Raw genomic sequence first — 19,740 nt, 5'->3', positions numbered from 1 at the left:
TTTGGCCACCAGCAACCTTGAAGCATTTTTGTGTCATACTTAATGATTGCAGAGAACAGGGATGCCTTGTAAATCCCATTTTGAGTATACATTCTTCTTCTGATTGACTGACTGCTGCAATAATGATTCATAGAGTTTAAGGGAAGAAGGGACCTAATAGATCATCTATATTGACCTCGTGTATATCACAAGCCATTAAATTTCACAGTTACCCCTGCATTTAGCCCAAAAACTACACTTGACTAAAGCATCTCTTTGAGAAAGACGTCAAGAGATGGAAAATCCACCACTTCCCTCTTGTAGTTTGTCCAGTGGTCCTCACTATAATTTATTTACCAACTTTGCCGAGCTTTGTGTCCTCTACAAATTATCTCAGCAGTGATTTTATATTTATTTCCAGATCATTGGTGAAAATGTTGGACAGCATAAGGCTTAGTACCACACACTGTGGAACCCCACTAGAAACACTCCCATTTGATGATGGTTCCCCATTAATGACTACTTTTTGTGATCTGTCAGTTAGCCAGTTCTTAGTCCATTTAACATGTGCTTTATTGATATTGTGTAGTGCTAATTTTTTTATCTGAATGTTGTGTGGTACTAAATTAAATGCCTTACAGAAGTCTAAGTACATTACGTCTAGGAGGTTACGTCTATCATCCAAACTTGTAATCTCATCAAAGAATAAAATATTTGTTTGTCAAGGCCTATTTTCCATAAAGCCATGTTTTGTGGCATTAATTATATTCCTGTCTTTTAATTCTTTATTAATTGAATCCCATATCAGCTTTTTCCAATATTTTGCCTGTGATTGATGTCAAGCTAATCAGCTTATAGTTATCCTTGTTCGTCCTTCTTGCCCTTTTTGAATATTGGCACAATATTAACCCTCTCTCAATCTTCTGGAATTTCCTCAGTATAGCAAGATTTATTAAAAATTAATTTTAATAGGGCAAGGACTTTTCAGCCAGTTCTTTTAGGATCATTCGGTGCAAGTTATCCAGGCATGCTGATAAAAAATGTTTATCCCTAGTGGATTTTGTCTAACATCTCTTCGGTTACTTATGGCCTAGAAAGTACTTCAGCATCCTCATATGATGCAAGTACATTATGATCCTGGATCCAGTCTTCTGCTGGGTGCAGCAGAGGTGGGAGTACTGCAAAGGAGCAGGTTGCAGGTCTCAAACCCTGGAGGCCTGTTCAACTTTGAGCGTAGTTTAGAGTTGCTCAAAACTGTTTTGGCTGCAGTGACTCTTGGGGCGGTTGCTTGCTAGTCAAGGATTGATGAAGAGCAGTGTGCTCTGACCAGGCTTCATTCCCTGGACCGGCCCACAACCAGTCGCCTATGCCAGCCTGTATAAGCTTTGGACAACAGAGGAATGTCCCCACCTGTTTGGTTTTTTTAAGCCAGGTCTACTGTGGCAGATATAACAGTATCCTGGACAGACCCCTCACTGAATTGAGCTAAACCTTATTGAACTGCATTTAATACCTTTGGAGTCCATCATATTAAAAATGCAATTATTTATTTTAAAAAAATAATAGATTAATGGATTCTAGGACTGGAAGGGACCTGTCCTCATGGCAGGACCAAATACTGTCTGGACAATCCCTGATAGACATTTATCTAACCTGCTCTTAAATATCTCCAGAGATGGAGATTCCACAACCTCCCTAAGCAATTTATTCCAGTGTTTAACCACCCTGACAGTTAGGAACTTTTTCCTAATTTCCAACCTAAACCTCTCTTGCCGTAGTTTAAGCCCATTGCTTCTTGTTCTAGCGCCTTAGAGGCTAAGGTGAACAAGTTTTCTCCCTCCTCCTGAGGACACCCTTTTAGATACCTGAAAAGTGCTATCATGTCCCCTCTCAGTCTTCTCTTTTCCAAACTAAACAAACCCAATTCTTTCAGCCTTCCTTCATAGGTCATTTTCTCAAGACCTTAAATCATTCTTATTGCTCTTCTCTGGACCCTCTCCAGTTTCTCCACATCTTTCTTGAAATGCGGTGCCCAGAACTGGACACAATACTCCAGTTGAGGCCTAACCAGCGCAGAGTAGAGCAGAAGAATGACTTCTCGTGTCTTGCTCACACCACACCTGTTAATGCATCCAGAATCACATTTGCTTTTTTTGCAACAGCATCACACTGTTGACTCATATTTAGCTTGTGGTCCACTATAACCCCTAGATCCCTTTCTGCCATACTCCTTCCTAGACAGTCTCTTCCCATTTTGTATGTGTGAAACTGATTTTTCCTTCTTAAATGGAGCACTTTGCATTTGTCTTCGTTAAACTTCCTCCTGTTTACCTCACACCATTTCTCTAATTTGTCCAGATCATTTTGAATTATGACTCTGTCCTCCAAAGCAGTTGCAATCCCTCCCAGTTTGGTATTATCTGTAAACTTAATAAGCATACTTTCTATGCTAATATCTAAGTTATTGATGAAGATATTGAACAGAGCTGGTCCCAAAACAGACCCCTGCGGAACCCCACTTGTTATACCTTTCCAGCAGGATTGGGAACCATTAATAGCTACTCTCTGAGTACGGTTATCCAGCCAGTTATGCACCCACCTTAGAGTAGCCCCATTTAAGTTGTATTTGCCTAGTTTATCGATAAGAATATCATGCGAGACCGTATCAAATGCCTTACTAAAGTCTAGGTATACCACATCTACCACTTCTCCCTTATCCACAAGACTCATTATCCTATCAAAGAAAGCTATCAGATTGGTTTGACATGATTTGTTCTTTACAAATCCATGCTGGCTATTCCCTATCACCTTACCACCTTCCAAGTTTTTGCAGATGATTTCCTTAATTACTTGCTCCATTATCTTCCCTGGCACAGAGGTTAAACTAACTGGTCTGTCATTTCCTGAGTTGTTTTTATTTCCCTTTTTATAGATGGGCACTATATTTGCCCTTTTCCAGTCTTCTGGAATCTCTCCTGTCTCCCATGATTTTCCAAAGATAATAGCTAGAGGCTCAGATACCGCCTCTATTAACTCCTTGAGTATTCTAGGATGCATTTCATCAGGCCCTGGTGACTTGCAAGCATCTAACTTTTCTAAATGTTTTTTAACTTGTTCTTTTTTTATTTTATCTTCTAAACCTACCCCCATCCCATTAGCATTCACTGTATTAGGCGTTCCTTCAGACTTCTCGGTGAAGACCGAAACAAAGACGTCATTAAGCATCTCTGCCATTTCCAAGTTTCCTGTTACTGTTTCTCCCTCCTCACTGAGCGGTGGGCCTACCCTGTCCTTGGTCTTCCTCTTGCTTCCAATTTGTGCTGTTGTGAGATTGTATGTAACTTCTCTAGGAGGAGTCGGTTTGCTAATGTAATTCCTCTAGTTATCACCCTTCTGAAGCCACCCCCAGAGAGGTTTTCATATACTAGTTCAAAGGGTACTCTCTGGGGCTAACAGATAAAGAAAGGATTTTGGATATATAGCCTGGTTTTAAACGGGCTCGGGAGCGTCTTCCTGATCTAACAAAGGACAGGACCCCTGGTCTACAGAGGGCTCCAATCCTTAGGGAAGCATTGGAAGGACTTGGCCTAATGAAACCCTATAAGACTGTGTTAGTTATGCACAGATGCTGTTATGAACATGTGACCACAAAATGACCCCTTTGAAGGATATGAAGGACTCACCTGCCAGAACCCATGTTGGAGACAATCAGTGGGCTTATTAGCATGCGTGTAGATTCTTTTATTGTTTTAATGTTTTCTCTGTAGTGGTTTTATCTTAAAAATAAAATAAGCTTGCATTGGAAGTGCCATGTGGTAACTTATCATTTTTGGCAATTATTCTATTATTAGTCTCTGAAGAGGAAGCAAGCAGGACTGTTCAGGCAGACTCTCTTTTGGTGGGTGCAACATATGGAAGCCAGGGAACTGTACAACCTGGATATATCCTGGTCAGCAGGGAGTGAGACATATCTACACTCCAGAGGTGACAGGAGCCAGAAGCCTGAGTGTCAATGCCCTTGCTGTGCTGGAGAGGGGAATACAGATGTGGTTGCCGTGAACTGTGACATATGACCCCCCCTCCGCCCCCGTTGCTAGAGCAAATGAGCAGTTGCTGGGCTAAGGAGGGAGCTCTAAACATTTTATAATTCCAAAACAAACTCTTGACAATGAAATACAAATATTTTTTATTCTTAACTTTACTAAATCAGAAGTTCTGTTATGAATAACTGTATTTTAGTAAGGAACTATGAGGATAGCACGGAGGAGTTCAGATTGCTGTTGGTGTAGTTGAACAGTGGTGATAATATCAAAGAAAAAGATTGGAGCCAAATTGACTGTAAAATTGCATAAAAGACCATTGATTTTTGTTCTTATGGTTTTTTTAAGTTAACAAATATGAAGTCTTCCATTTTAAAGTTGGAAATGGTGAAAAACTGTAGAAAATCTTAACTACACTGTATTAAAGCATTGGAATAAACACACTATTCGTTATTAGTTTCAAAAGATGCATTTTGAAAGTCTGAAGATGCATTGTTGCAGTAATACAGCTAATTTGCTTAGCAAAATCAGAATTTCTCACAGCATTCTATATAGATACTGGATACTGTGGTTCAGTCCTAGCCTTGACTTCAGTGTGCTTTGCATTATTTAATATATTTATATCAAAGAACTAGCCAGAGAAATTCCCTCTATTTAAATCTATGAGAACCATCACTAGAATGCATTGGCAGATGTTAAAAAATGTCTGTGGAAAGAATGTCAAAAACCTCTCCAAAGGAAAGTCTTTAAATCATGCCCTTAATACAGAAACACAAAACCAGATTTAATTGCCCTTTTCCTATCCAGATGAGACAGGCAGGCTCTTTTGGTTCAGCATATGGTATGAAAGAGTGCATAGTGGAAGAGAACAGGCATATCAAGGTCTGGGATTGAATCTGTTTAGCTTTAGACTTCATAAAGATCACTCCAAAGAAAGCACTTGAAGTTAAAAAAAACAACAACAACAAAGAAAACCCCACACAGAACACAGTATTTTCATTTTGAATATGCTTATTTGAGATATCCTAGTTGCCTTTCAGGGTAGCAATGTTACATGTTTATGAAGTGGAACAGAGGATTTCTGAGGAGCCTTTGTGTATGAATGCGTTTTTAAAATCAGTTTTAAAAGGATGGAGAAAATGAAGACATGTAAAGTGCCCCTGCACTGCAATTGTCCTTGATTTTATAATCTTTCTAGGAATAAAAGCCCTTTCACTTTAACTTAAAATAATAATTGTTATATGATTTTAATGGCAAAGGCTTCATGATTATGATGCTGGGAAATTGGCCAGGTAAAATTCTTATATATTGAATGATTGAAAAAAAAAATACTGCAGTCATTATACCATTCTTTAGAGTCTGGAGAGAATGTCTGTTATCATTCTCAGAATAAGGATACTCCTGCTACCCATGAATAGACATGAAATTGCACACTTGCAACACTATTCACTTGATAGCAAACACTCCGGTTAGAGCCACAGAACAGTTTCAGTTGTAGCCCCTGGTTTTTACATGCTCGTTGCTTTCTGAATTACTCACTTTGCAGATCTTACACTCTATCCAAAGGTAACGTCTTAAACTAATATTTGAACTTTTTTCCCAGCTATATTGTCATGGGTTGTAAACCATCACTACAAGCCCCCCTCCCTCCCTCCCTCCCGTCTTTCTTATGAAAATATTCTTAGGTTTATTTGCTTTTGTTTTTGAATAGGACAACATTGAAAATGGCTAAAATTTAAATGTTGAAATTTGGTATCCAGAAGAGTCTTCAATGAGAGATTGTGTTTTTGCTTGGTTTGAAAGAAAAAAAATGGTTTTAACAGACTTAAAGCTCTGGTACAAAAGTCAGAGGCATGGTCTGAGAATCAGAATAAAATAGAAGGGTATGATCATTTGGAAAGTAAGTTATATTGCACATATTTAGTATTTTTCATTCCTGGTTGCACAAATTTGTAGGGGTATTGTTTTTGAAAACTTGCTATATTTTTGTTATTAAATTTATACTACAAAATATTGAAGATATACAGTGTCTATGAATCAAGATTTGTTGTAGAAACTTGGTTTGAATATGAAAAATGGCTTTTCTTTTTGCTTGCCCCTTCAGACTCCTTACCCTGTTTTCCCTGCTACCTTCTCCACCCTTCCAAAAGAAATAAACTCTAGCACCCCGTTACCACTACTGTAAGCAACTTTTGTCTATTATGATCACACCATTGTGGACTATTACTGTCTTGAGGTTTTGAGAAAAGGTATTGATATGATTCTTTGAGGCACCTCCAGTCTGAGTCATTTTCTATAGAAATATGTTTGAGGGATCATGCACCTTTGTGCCATTGCCAGCTTCCCACTACAAGACAGACAGAAACCTATGAATAGTTGCCAAAATGGTTTGTCAAGGAACAGTAATCTAGATATTCAGTTCAGTAGCTGACTGGTGGTTCACCAGGAATTTATGGCACCCTCAGCACTGGCAGCCCACAGAGTCCTGCTTCCAAAACTGGGAATTAGTCTGGAGTCCTCCATCCAAACCTGAGGACTCCAGACCAATTCCAAAATTGAGGTTTTCATGTGTCCAAAAGGACAATTGTTGGTGGTTGTGGAGGGGAACGTGACCTTTAGTAAAAAAACATTGACAATCTTTGAGTTTCAGCTATCAATTTGTGTTTTCAAAGATGTCTTTACAAGAAAAAGGGGTGGAAACTTTTTCAAAAGAAATCAGTGATTAGTCTCAGCATGTCGAGGTCCTTAGAGGTACGCCAAAGGCCAACTCTGGTTTGAAGGCTATACTATTAGGTCAGAAGGAAGGAGAACTTTTTCCGGGTAGGAGAAAAGAGTTATGTTGTGCACGAAATAGGACTGAAGCAAATTAATTATTTCAGAAGCTGTCTTAACTCACAAACTAATTTTCATCTGCCTGATATTGCCCTTCTGATTATTGGTTTGAAAGTAAATTATAAAGAAGTTGAGCCACTCCTTTTCCTTAGAATTTACTTCCAAATTACATTGTTTTCCCTTCTTTGAGTTTTCCAGAAGTTTTGCAGAGGAATTCTATACTACTGCTTCCACTCCAGACCAAACTGTCCTTCAAATTGTTTACTTCAAAGTGGGTTCAGTATTCTTACTTGACAATGGAAAGTTGACAAACACTGGAATGCTTTACAAACACACATAGCACTTGCGGAGGTTAAGAGAGAGGCTCGTTGTTCCTGTCTCTTCTACCCACAAATTGTCCTGATATGGAATGCTCTTGAATACAGCTGTTGACATCATTTTGAAAGAGAGCAAACCTTTAAAAAAGAGAGAGAAAGAAAGCTGGGACAATTCCTTTCCTTTTCCATTGATATTTTGTGCTTTCTTGGACAGTTCTCCGGTTTTGAACATAACAAAATACCTGCTTTGTCTCTGGATTCTACTATAAACACAGGATAGCCTCAGTTGTTTTAAGGATTAATATATTGGTGCCTTGGATTGAATGATGGGTTTTATGTATGATTACCATGCCTGTAGCAACCTATCATTTCCCCATGCTTCTGAACTTGTCTGATGGGAAACTACTGCAAGTAGTATTCATGTTTCCGCTTTTTCTACATCCTCCATTGATCTTTTATCCTAAAGTTTTCTAGCTGTAGGGAAAATCTGTCACAAAGGCAAATATTTGTACCCGCACAAATTGACGGTTGTGTCAGCTGCTTCAAGGTGGTGTTCTTCAGGATACTTTTGTAAGCAGATGTGCTGTGACTACGGAAAATTTTCTTTAATAATTGGATTATGTGTGATTAAAGTATCTGGAACTTAAATTCAAATTATTGAAGCAGCAGTTAAGGTTTGTGATGCTTTCACCATGATACAATTATTTGGCTTTTTCATTACAAATATGTGTTAAAGGCATGTCCTGGAACTTGGGCAATGTTCATTACAAACCTTACCATGAGCAAATAGGCTTGTTTATAATTCTACAATGGGAGATTAAAGCATTCTTGTGGAACATTATGATAAATTGAATGTAATTCACAGTTGTGAGATGCATAGCACAGAGAGCCTGCATTTGTAATACTCACTTTTTTATAGTAATATATATTGATCAGATTATCTGTCTAATCAGTGCATTTGTAAAACACCCATCACTATAGTTTCTGGATGCCAAAGGATTATGGTGGTAATCAAACAAAAAGGAGTTTTTTCAGTATAAAATTAATACCTTTGTACTTGGAGGCTAATATGTAACTTTTAAGATTCTCTCCATTCTGGCTTGATCCTGCAAAACCCTCCTCGGTTTAATAATCTTATTGAAGATCTATACATGTGAGTACAGAGTTTGCAAGGTACTGCTCTAGTTAGGTCATTGCTGGGCAGGTTAATTTACTGGTGTGTTTATATGTATGTAGGTACTGATGGGGCATGACAATTTAGCTGACACCTCCTAGCCCAAGGACTACATTTTATTATCCAGGGCAAAAATCTGTCCCTCCTCCTTTTGCAGAAGACTGGAAGAGTTGTGTGCAGTTTACTTTGTACTTACTTAACATATCACTCAACATTTCTATTTTAAAAAAAAAATTCTAACTTATTATGTCTCTCTTGATTTTGCTATACCTACTCTTCCTTCCTGGCTTCACTCTAAATTTTCTTTTATTTCTATCCTATTGTAGATTGAGTTAGTTACCTGTTTGTCTTTCTCTTCCTCTCCATTCCCTGTTTATCTCTTTCCTTTTCATACATTATGTTCTCCACCTCCTCCTCCTGTCTGTTTTCTCTGACCCACAACTTCTTCTAAAATCTCTCCCTCTCAACAACTAACTTTTATTTTTAACTTATTCCATTCGTATGTCCTCTTTATATCTCATCTGCTCACCCACTCAAGCCCCTTATACATAAAGGATGAAAACTTTACCAGCCAAAGTAAGGGCTAAGTAAGATGAAGTCCAACTGTCCAAGAGCAACACCCTGGTGAGATACCAAGGCCCAGCCTTTTGTGCTGCTAATAAAGAGGGCAGTGCTTGGGTTCATATTGGAGAATTGGCCCTGGATATTTCTAAAAGACTCCATCTTTTGTAGCCTCTGGCTGCTGTAAGGCACTAGGAGCAGTCTCTCTATATCAGGGGTGGCCAGCCTGAGCTTGAGAAGGAATCAGAATTTACCAATGTACATTGCCAAAGAGCCACAGTAATACATCAGCAGCCCCCCATCTGTGAGAGGCATCTTTTGTTATCCTAAGCCTAAACCAGCTTCTTTTTTTGTGTGTCCTCATCACCAGTAAATAGGTTCAGATTTTGGTACATTTTCTGTAACTTTGTTTTACCCATTTTTATACCCTTGAAATTTTGTGCTTTAGCCAGTTTTCACGAAAACAGCAATTCTACTGTGAATCTTTAAGATTTTGCTTGTTTTCACAGTGAAACCAATTTGGCTTTAAAACAGTCCTGTTTAAGAGCTAAAAACCCATTTTGTGAAAATCAGTTTCAAATTTACAACCAAACGCAAGCATGCCCTGTTCCCTAGCCTTTTAAATTTCACAGTGACTATTTCACACACCACTACAACTGTTAAGTGAATTTTACTTCACCTAAGTTCTTGAGATGTTTCAAGATCTGCACTTTACTCTTTAAGAAATGTATTATTTTTCTCATGTGTTGGGAAAGTCAAAATACTTCAATTTTCTCTTTTTTTTTAATTAAAAAAAAGTGTATAAAAATCCTGACAGATTGCATTGATTGCTACTGTTACTGGCAAATGTAAACAGGGCAAGGTCTTGGAAAATCACTCAAGAAGCTGCTTACTGCAGTTACTGCTTTAGAATCATACTATCAATTATTTTTCCTTTACTACATTGGGGAAGAAAAATCATAACCCAACCACCTGAGCCGCAAAGGATTTACCAAGAGGCCTAGGAGTAAACTGTAAACTAGGATCTTCACAAATCAAAATAAATACGCCTGAGCCCAGAACACTTTGTTTTAAGATCACATGTGTTTTTCGGCACAGTCTTTCTGTAGTCTTGGATGACTCAGTAAAGAGAGATCAATTCCATTACCATTTTGCTAAGAGATTCCCACTGTTTTGCACGGTGCTAATAGTTAGCTTTCCCCCAAATCACACTGTCTCCAATTCACATCTATTGTTTTAAACATGTAGTTCAATAAAAATAAAACATATTTATTTAAAAGATGCCTATTGTTCTTTAGCAAAATCACCTGTGTTCATTCCTTATCTGTATCAAGGTACTTTAAATAGCGTATGTGTGCATGTAATTACAATGTAATAGGAAAGTTACCACAAATGTTCGTGTATTAGTTTCCATACAAATTCCCTTTAATCATTTTTTTAAATTAGGGACCCACGGTCCTAATCCAAAACCCACTGAAATCATTGGAAGTCTTTCCCTTGACTTCACTGGGTTTTGCATCAGGCTCTCAAGTGCCTTGCAAAATTTTAATTTTAAAAATGAATTTGTTTGAGTAGTTTGGAAAGATTTTTAAATAAAACAATCAAACTATTTTTTCTTGCAGCTTTGTTACTTATAAAATACAGTAAACTGTAAACTAATATTGGTGAATGCAGCACTGTAATGCTGCTAACTTCACAAAGAATGAGGTGAATCATTACCTTGAAAAAACCATTATCAACTCCCTTGTCTTTTGCCAAAGAAGCTAGTATCGATTTGGAATTTAAACTAGTAATATATTACTTTGCACTTCTGTCTTCCATCCAAGGATTTCAATGTGCTCTTGCAAATATGTAGGTAAATATTATCTATGTCATTTGACAGACAATAAAGTGAGACACGGAAGGACTGAGTGATTTGTTCAAGATTACAAAGGCAATCCTGTGAGAGAGCTGGGAATGGAGGCTGGGGTGCATTACTGCCATAGATTCTAGAATATGTTCCATCCTAGAAGATGTAAGCATGTCTAATGCTTAACAGAACTTATTTTGTTTGTTTGTTTGTTCTTCTCCCAGAAAATATCAAAAAGGATCCAGAGTGCGTCTGAGGCTTGTGGACCTTGAACTCACATCAAGATTCTTGGGAGGAAAAACAGATACAACTTTACTGGAGGCTGATGCAGTTCTGCTAGGTCTCCTGGAAAGCAGAGAAATAAGGCAAAAGGAGTGAAGTTATGTAAATAAATCCATCAATAAACTGTTGATGTTTAACATTTCATTTGTACAACTTGCTTGTTCTCAGAAAGAAAACGCTAGGATTCTTCCCTCACCGTTGTGTAAATGGTAAGGTAAATTAAATAAAAGGCAACTATCACAGTATGTCTAGTCCTTAGTTATCTTTTACCTCCTCATCTCTCGGCTTAAACTTAAACATTCTCACTTCATACTAAATTCAGTGGTAAGAAGTTAACTGAGCTTCTTTAAATAATTTGGTAACCATACTGTGTCTGACCTTTGTGTATTCTTGTCTGGAGCAGAACAGACATTCCAGAGTCTGTACTCCAATCCCAGAGGAAAATTGATCTAAAGTGCTATACTTTGCCAGCAGAATTCCATGGTGGAAGTGAATTGTTCCTTCCAGTAAAGGTGCTTAATTTAGAAATATACGTATGGTTCCTGGATCAAAGGTCAGAAAGCAGAGCTCATTCTACGAATAATGGTCTTAATCTCTGTCATTGTGGGGTTCTCACTGGTATGGTGATATGGCCCTTGCTGTTGCCCATGTCATAGTGGAGCACTGAGTGACTTGAACTTATTTGTTGCTTTGATTTGAGCTCTCATCTCAAATACATATTGGTAATCACTGATTTTTTTCTTTAATGGTGACCAGTCTAAATGCAAAAACCTATTTTAATGTAGTGTTATGCCTCTGACTTTATAACCAAACTTAGAAAGGGCATGACAGTGTGTATTTTAATGTGCAGTCTAAAGATTTCACACACTGTGCACATTTTGAGACTCTGCACTGCAGTGTTCCAAGTGTCTTTGGCATATTTGAAATTGGAGTACCATTCTGCTGGGCTCTGGTGCCTCCAGGTTTTAATTGTATGTACTCAGTGGAGCTCAGAGTAGCTGAAATGTGCCATTTTATAGCAATGGGGCCCAGAAGAGAGACCACCAAATCCGCAGGATTATTCATAGAGCATCTTTAAAATGAATGAAGTGAGGAGACTGGTTAAGGTGGATATGACTTGCCAGGCTGTAGGGACAATCCAGGGAATCAAGAGCTGCATGTAGAAATCTAGTACACTTTATATTGGCCAAGTGTATATTGTTCTAGACATCAGCACTGGGTCCAGCAATTCCACTGTGGCGTAGAACAGGGTGTGCAAGTGTGAACTCCTTATGAAAGGCAGTCTCCCACTTCTCTCCTCAAGCAGCCACTCCTTTTAACCTTTTCTCTGAAAGTATGTGCAAGGAAAGGGAGAAGCAGAGATGAAGTTAAGCTCCAGTTCCCCTGGGACAGGGTCGTAGTTCCCCAGAGCCTTGTCACACAATCGTTCCTAATTATTTTCCCTCCTGAAGGAAAGATTATATTCCCTTCACTTCCTCCCTTCTCCCCCACCCTTAGAAAAACCAAGGTTTTGGGGATCACACAGCCACCGGAGCCATTGTTCAAAATACATCTCAGTGCATGATCTGTTGAGAACAATGCTTTAAAAATCATGTACTTCTCTGCCACAGGATAGGAGTAGGAATTCATGGAAAATGTGCAAGCTTTGTGAGGGGAATGGAGCATGTTTTAGCAGATCTGTTTGCAAACCAGTAAAGGGAGATTGTTTCTCAAACACGAAATGATCCAAGTCAATGAAGGAGAACAAGCCATGTGAGCTTTCTTGTTGCCTTAGTTTGCTCTTTCATCTCAGTGATCATAATTATGGGAATTTGAACGTGGGAGATTAGCATCCAGGTAAAGAATTATACTGCCACTGAGACAGAAAAAAGAGTGTTTTTAGAAACCAAAAGGCATCTTGGATACCCCCAAAAAATTGACTGATCAAAGTAATCCATCTAATTTACACTGTTATATCATTCTTGAAGAAATACAATTTGGAGTCAAAATGCGTGATACTAACTGTTCCAGGGCATGCAGTTGTGAGATAGGTTGCTGTGATACTGAGACTCTCACTACAGACACTGATTTTATCAAGACTTCTTTGGGGGAACGTTATGTTCTCGAAGTAGAAAAGAAATGGCTGTTTAAAGGCTGCAATGGCTACTAAACAAGGTTCTGATAAAACGGAAAACCAATTTGTTCTCATGTGTGGAAAATGAGACATTGCAGAATATGAGAAGGCTCCATTTTACCAGAACAAAATGGATTCCTGCAAACTAGTCTGGGCAAAGATTCTGGACCTGTATTGCAAATAACTTGATTGTGGGCCTATTCTACTGTACTTACCACTTTTGCGTGTGTACAATATACTCCTGTTTATCCAAAATTCTATTATCTGAATCTCCACAGTATCCAAATCTATTCCTTGCATGCTTTGTATATCTCATGCTGGGGAACAAGGAAGGGAATTGGATAAGGTGGATAACAGAGCAGAGACCTTGGCCAGGACTGTGAAGAGGAGGACAAGTCCCGGCTGTGGGGGAGGCCACATGGCTGCTGATTGGCTCCAACAGCAGCACAGGGAGCCCTCTGCAGCTCCACTGTCACAGTTCTGCTTATTCATTTCCATGACAGAGGTCTACATAGAGCTCCCTGCACTACTGCAAGGCAGATGACACCCAATCTCCCTGCAGGTGCAAAGTGCAGAAAAGGCTGCAGTCCTGGTGGGACAGAGCAGAATCCTGTGATAAGTCAAGAGTTCTTTGAATATTGTCCCTATCGGTGTTTCGCTCTTGGTACGCATGTGCCCCAGGCACCCTCAATCAGAGATTTTCATTAGCAGCCTCTGTTTGACCAGCATCTGTAGCGTTGGTATCTTCGTGCCCCCCCCCACCCCCAAAGATATATCAGGCTGTGCAGGTGAATTGCCTTCCCATTCCCCCCACCCCCAGTTCCTTTTCAATGGCCTTGGCCTGCGACAGAGCTAGTGCGTCTGTTTCTTGCCTACCTCAGTAGTTTTGGAGCTTCTCGTTAGTTAGTTCTCCCTGTGAGGGGCATGCCTGGTTCACATGAGTGCAAACGTTGCCATTTGTGTAAAGAAGCCATCCCAATCAGTGGTGGACAAACCAAGTTTGTTCGCTGCCTGGGCAAATCACATGTGTGTTTGAAGTGCAGCTTCTGTCTAGTCCTGAAATCAAGGGCTCAGAGGAACCAAGAAGTCAAACTTTGATTCTTCAAGTGCTTGCTCATATCGATTCCAATTAGGTGTGTGTGTGCCGCATGCACGATCGTCGGAAGATTTTTACACTAGCAACACTCACTAGCTTGGCTGAGGCGCCTCCTGGAGTGGCACCCTTATGGCGCCGGATATATGCCCCGGCCAACCCAGCGCCCCCTCAGTTCCTTCTTGCCACCCGTGATGATCGTTGAAACTGTGGAGCGCAGCTTAGCTGATCTCCACTCTCCCTAGCATTCACTTTAGTACCTGTTAATAGTTTCTGATTAGTTATTAATAGTTATGAATTATTTAGTATAGTTAGTTAGTTAGTTAGTTAGTTAGTTAGTTAGTTAGTTAGTTAGTTTAATCAAGAGGAAAAGGTCTTCTCCCTTCTCCCCTATCCCGGTATCCAGGTCCATGCCTGGGTCTCTGGGCTTCAAACCCTGCTCGGCTTGCCAGAGGCTGATGCCAACAGAAGACCCCCACGACTCTTGCCTAAGGTGTCTGGGGGAATCCCACCAAGCAGACAAGTGCTGCATTTGCAAAGCCTTCAATCTGAGGACCAGGAAGGAGCGAGACTTCAGATTGAAGCAGCTCCTTATAGAGACGGCACTTAGCCTGGTCCCTTCCTCCGCGCGCCAAGACTCGGCACCGTTGTCCTCAGTGCAGAGTGTCCCTGTGGCACTGACTGGTCCGGCACCGTGTTCGGACTCTACCAAAGACTCGCGGCGCCAGATCTCCCCGGCGCCTCCACTACCATGACGCAACTCTCTATCTCCGAGCAAGAAGAAGCAGGCCAAGCAGGTGCAGGTCACTTCTTGTTTGTCGGTGCGGTAGCTGCCGACGCTTCCCGCACCACAGTTGGAGCCACGTCCATTGCCGGAGCACGTAGGACAAATATTGGCTCCTGCACCATTGACTCCGGCACCGCAAGGGCGGTCGAGTCTGGTGCACATAAGCTCCCCGGTGCACCCTGCGGTCGAGCTGAGACTACTCTCCACACCAGAAGCCTTTTCAATGGCACGGGACTTGATCGTGCTCACAGAGCCGACTCCTCTGGAGCTGGCAGCACCTCCGGCATGGACGGAGCTGTCAAAGGGAAAGCCATCCCTCATGCGACCATCATTGCCGAGTGAAGGACGACGACACTGGTCTCGGTCCCAATTTTCTTCCTGGCACTCATCACAGCGTCACTCACAGTCCTGGCACTGTTCTCGCTTGGTGCTGGTCATACTCGCGACCCCACTCCGGCTCACAGAGGTCCGAATTGCGTTACGGCCGGCACCAATCGGACTCCCGGCACCGCTCTCAGTACCAGTCAGAACGGCGCTTGACCCAGTGCTGAAGCCCGATGCCGATCTCACCGAAGGTCACCATCGAGATCCAGATCAGTCTCCCAGTAGTGGTGCGACTGCAGGCACCGATCAACGTCTCGGTACTGCTCTGCATCACGGTACTGGTCCCCAGCACCACGGCACTGTACAGCACTGGGGTACTCTGCACCGGAGCGTACAGCACCACCTTGACTGCCTCTGCGTCATTGCGCTCAGAAGGTGGCTACCACCCCAAGGACCAGGGTGAGGGCGGTACAGGCCAGTGGCTAGAAGAAAGCCAGGACCTGGGCCACGAACCCCCACAATTGTATTTTTGGACCCCTTGGGCATACCTTTGGAGCCCTGAGTACCAGAGGACACACACCCCGCCCTCTCCCGGAGGCTCTGAGGCAACTGCCCCAGCACCAGTGCAGGCCCATGCTCCTAGCATGAGGGACCTTGAGCAACAAGATCCTCCATAAGAGAACCTCACACAAGATCCCCTAATCCTGGAGGTATCTTCCTCGTCCTCGCCTGATGAGGCAGTGGTGGGGACTACGGTTTCAGGACCTCCTCCTATGGACCTCTGCGCCCACCAGGAACTGCGCCACAGAGTGGTGCGCAGTATGAACCTCCAGGTAGAGGAGGTGGTGGAGGTAGAAGATCCTGTGGTGGACATTCTGCAGAGGCACCGTCCAGAGTTGCCCTCCCCGTCATACGAACCATTCAGGCCAGTGCCAAGACAATCTGGCAGTTGCCAGCCTCTGTTCCACCTACGGCCAAGGGGGTGGAAAGGAAGTACTTTGTCCCTTCAAAGGACTATGAGTACCTCTATGTGCACCCCCAACCGTGCTCCCTTGTCATGGCTTCGGTCAATGAGAAGGAGCGGCACTGTCAGCAGACCCCGGCACCTAAATCAAAGGACGCTAGATGCCTAGACTTGTTTGGGCGCAAGGTGTACTTAGCCAGAGGCTTGTAGCTCAGGGTGGCTAACCAGCAGGCACTCCTGAGCCGATATGACTATAATTCATGTCACTCTGTGGAGAATTTCAAGGAGTTGGTTCCACAGGAGTCCAGAGAGGAATTTGGGACTATAGTAGAAGAATGCAAGAAGGTGGCCAGAACCTCCCTACAAATCTCTCTGGATGCGGCAGACCTGGCAGCTAGGATCCTGACCTCGGGCATAGATATGCGCCGCATCTCATGGCTGCAGGTCTCTGGCTTACCACCAGAGTTGCAACAGACCCTCCAGGACCTGCCCTTTGATGGCCAGGGCCTATTCTCCGAGAAGACAGACTCAAGGCTGCAGAGTCTGAAGAACTCAAGAATTATCATGCGCTCTCTGGGAATGCATACTCCAGTAACACAGAGAAGGCCCTTCAGACCACAGCCTCAGAGGTCATACCCTCTCCCTTGGCCAAGACAGGACTTCTTTAGAAGACATGGACAAGGTGGTAAAAGGAAACAAATAGGACACCAAGCCAGCCATGGCCAGGGCCCTCCCAAGCCATCGGCAGGGCCTAAGCAGAACTTTCAAAGGCGTGCTCGAGGGCGGAACACCAGTCTCCATTCAGGATCCTTCCCCACCTTTCCAAAATCGTCTCTCCCATTTCCTCCGTGCATGATCCTACATAACATCGGACTGTTGGGTCCTACGCACGGTGGAAAGGGCATACTCCTTCCAATTTGCCTTCCCTGTCCCTCTTCAGGGACCCTTCTCACGAGCACTTCCTTCTACAGGAGGTCCAATCACTCCTGGCTTTGGGAGCGATATAGGAGGTTCCAGGAGAGTCAAGGGGCAATTAATTTTATTCTTGCTACATCCTAATCCCCAAGGCCAAGGGAGGGCTTCGGCCCATCTTGGACCTACGCAGACTCAACAAATTTATGGTAAAGTTGAAGTTCCGCATGGTCTCACTAGGGACCATTATTCCTTCCCTAGATCCTGGAGACTGGTACACCGCCCTCAACATGAAGGACCTACTTCTACATTGCGATCTACCCAGCGCACAGACGCTTTCTTTGCTTTGTGGTCAGTCAACAGCACTTTCAATTCATCTTCCTTCCTTTTGGCCTGTCCATGGCCCCCAGGGTATTTACCAAATGTATGACTGTGGTGGCGGCCTCCCTTCGTCAACAACGGGTCCAAGTGTTCCCATATCCCGACGACTGGCTTATTCGGGGTCACGCCAGGGATCAGCTGCAGTCTCATGTTCGGCTCACCATGAACATGTTCAGTTGGCTGGGCCTCCTGTTTAATGTCGTGAAATCCACTGTTCTACCAACCCAAAGGATAGAATTCATAGGAGCAGTATTAGACTCAGGCCTAGACCGGGTAATTCTGCTGGAATCATGCTTCCAGTCCCTGGTGAACATCATCCACAGCCTGCAAAGCTTCCCGACCTCGACTGTGAAAACATGCCTATGCCTCCTGGGACACATGGCCTCTTGCACGTTAGTGACTAGGCACGCCAGGCTGCTACTATGTCCACTCCAAGCCTAGCTATCAACAGTATACTGCCCAAGTCGGGACAGCTTGAGCACGGTGGTTACCATCCCGCCAGGGGTATTAGCCTCTCTAGGCTGGTGGCTGGACCTCATATCAGTGTGCAAAGGGGTACCATTTCACACTCAGCAGCCCTCCGTGTCCCTAGTCACAGATCCGTCATCCCTGGGATGGAACCTCCGTATACAGGGGCTATGGTCGGCCGGAGAATTATCCCTGCACATCAACGTACAGGAACTCAGAGCAGTGCGCCTGGCGTGTCAAGCATTCTGAGAGCTCATTCAAGGCCTCACAGACAACACTACAGCCATGTTTTACATCAACAAGGAATGGGGACCCAGTTGTCCTCCCTCTGTCAGGAGGCCACTCGTCTGTGGGAATTCTGCATAGCCCACTCAATCCATCTGGTGGTGTCATTTCTCCCAGTGGTCCAGAACACCTTAGCGGACCACCTCAGCAGATCATTCCAGGCTCACGAGTGGTCGGTTCGCCCGGACATCATCCACTCTGTCTTCCTTAAGTGGGGCTTTCCCTTGATAGACCTATTCACCTCTCGCAAGAATTGGAAATGCCAGATGTTCTGCTCTCTCCAAGGACACTCTCTGGGTTCCCTTTCAGACACCTTCCTAATTCAGTGGAAGGATCACCTGTGCTATGCCTTTCCTCCATTCCCGCTAGTCCACAGGGTCCTAATCAAGCTGTGCAGGGACAGAACCCATCTGATTCTGGTCGCCCCAGCGTGGCCCAGACAGCCCTGGTATATCATCTCCTAGAGCGGTCGGTGGACACCCAGATTCCACTCCCGCTGTGGCCAGACCTGATCACTCAGGATCACGGTCGACTCTGTCATCCCGACCTGCAGTCTCTGCACCTCACAGCATGGATGCTGCATGGCTAAATCAGTCTGAGCAGTGCTATTCTCACTTGGTCCAGCAGATCCTTTTGGGTAGCAGGAAGCCTCAACCAGGTCCACATACTTAGCCAAGTGGAAGTGTTTTTCCTGCTGGTGTGCCCAGAATCATATGACACCACCCCCCCTTCAGGCGTCAATACCTGTCATCTTGGACTACTTCCTGTCCTTAAAGCAGCAGGGCTTGGCAATATCTTCCATCCAGGTGCACCTGGCAGCTATTTCGGCTTTCCACCCGGGCAAAAACTGGCGCTCGGTCTTCTATCCCATGCTTGGCAGATTTCTCAAGGGGTTGGAGTGCGTGTTCCCACGAATTCGACAACCGATCCCTACATGGGATCTTAACCTGGTCCGATCCAGACTCATGGGTGCCCTGTTCGAGCCAATGACCATCTATTCGCTCCTGTACCTTTCCTGGAAGAAAGCCTTCCTTGTAGCTATCACCTTGGCGAGGCGTGTGTCTGAGCTCCAGGCACTCACATTGGAACCACCATATATGGTGTTCCACAAGGATAAGGTACAGCTACGACCCCACCTGGCCTTCCTCCTTAAGAGGGTGTCTGCCTTCCATGTCAACCAGGACATATTCCTCCCTGTCTTCTACCCGAGGCCGCACGCCTCTCGACGGGAAGAACAGCTGCACTCCCTAGATGTTTACAGGGCCCTGGCCTTCTACATCGAGCAAACGAAACCCTTCAGGAAAATGTCACAGCTGTTTGTTGCTGTGGCAGAGAGGATGAAGGGCCTTCTGGTCTCCTCCCAGCGCATCTCATCCTGG

General features: G+C 43.3%; 2 protein-coding genes across 2 annotated transcripts in view; one reads left to right on the top strand and one right to left on the bottom strand.

Moving 5' to 3' along the window:
- TPD52 (tumor protein D52) overlaps positions 1-11,279 on the top strand; it is a 232,757-nt gene extending 221,478 nt beyond the window's left edge. Inside the window, exon 7 of the mRNA XM_050941392.1 lies at positions 10,977-11,279. Within this exon, the coding sequence (XP_050797349.1) occupies positions 10,977-11,130 (154 nt within the window). The 3' untranslated portion in view covers positions 11,131-11,279. The remainder of the gene's footprint in view (positions 1-10,976) is intronic.
- The window catches only part of LOC127045143 (uncharacterized), a 1,042,790-nt gene that overhangs the window by 231,747 nt on the left and 791,303 nt on the right, over positions 1-19,740 (bottom strand). The gene's annotated exons all lie outside the window — the stretch shown is intronic.

Source organism: Gopherus flavomarginatus, chromosome 2 (assembly GCF_025201925.1).
Source record: "Gopherus flavomarginatus isolate rGopFla2 chromosome 2, rGopFla2.mat.asm, whole genome shotgun sequence".
Classification (NCBI taxonomy): Eukaryota; Metazoa; Chordata; order Testudines; family Testudinidae; genus Gopherus; species Gopherus flavomarginatus.
Note: the sequence above shows the minus strand (reverse complement) of the source record. Positions and strands in the feature narration are given on the sequence as shown.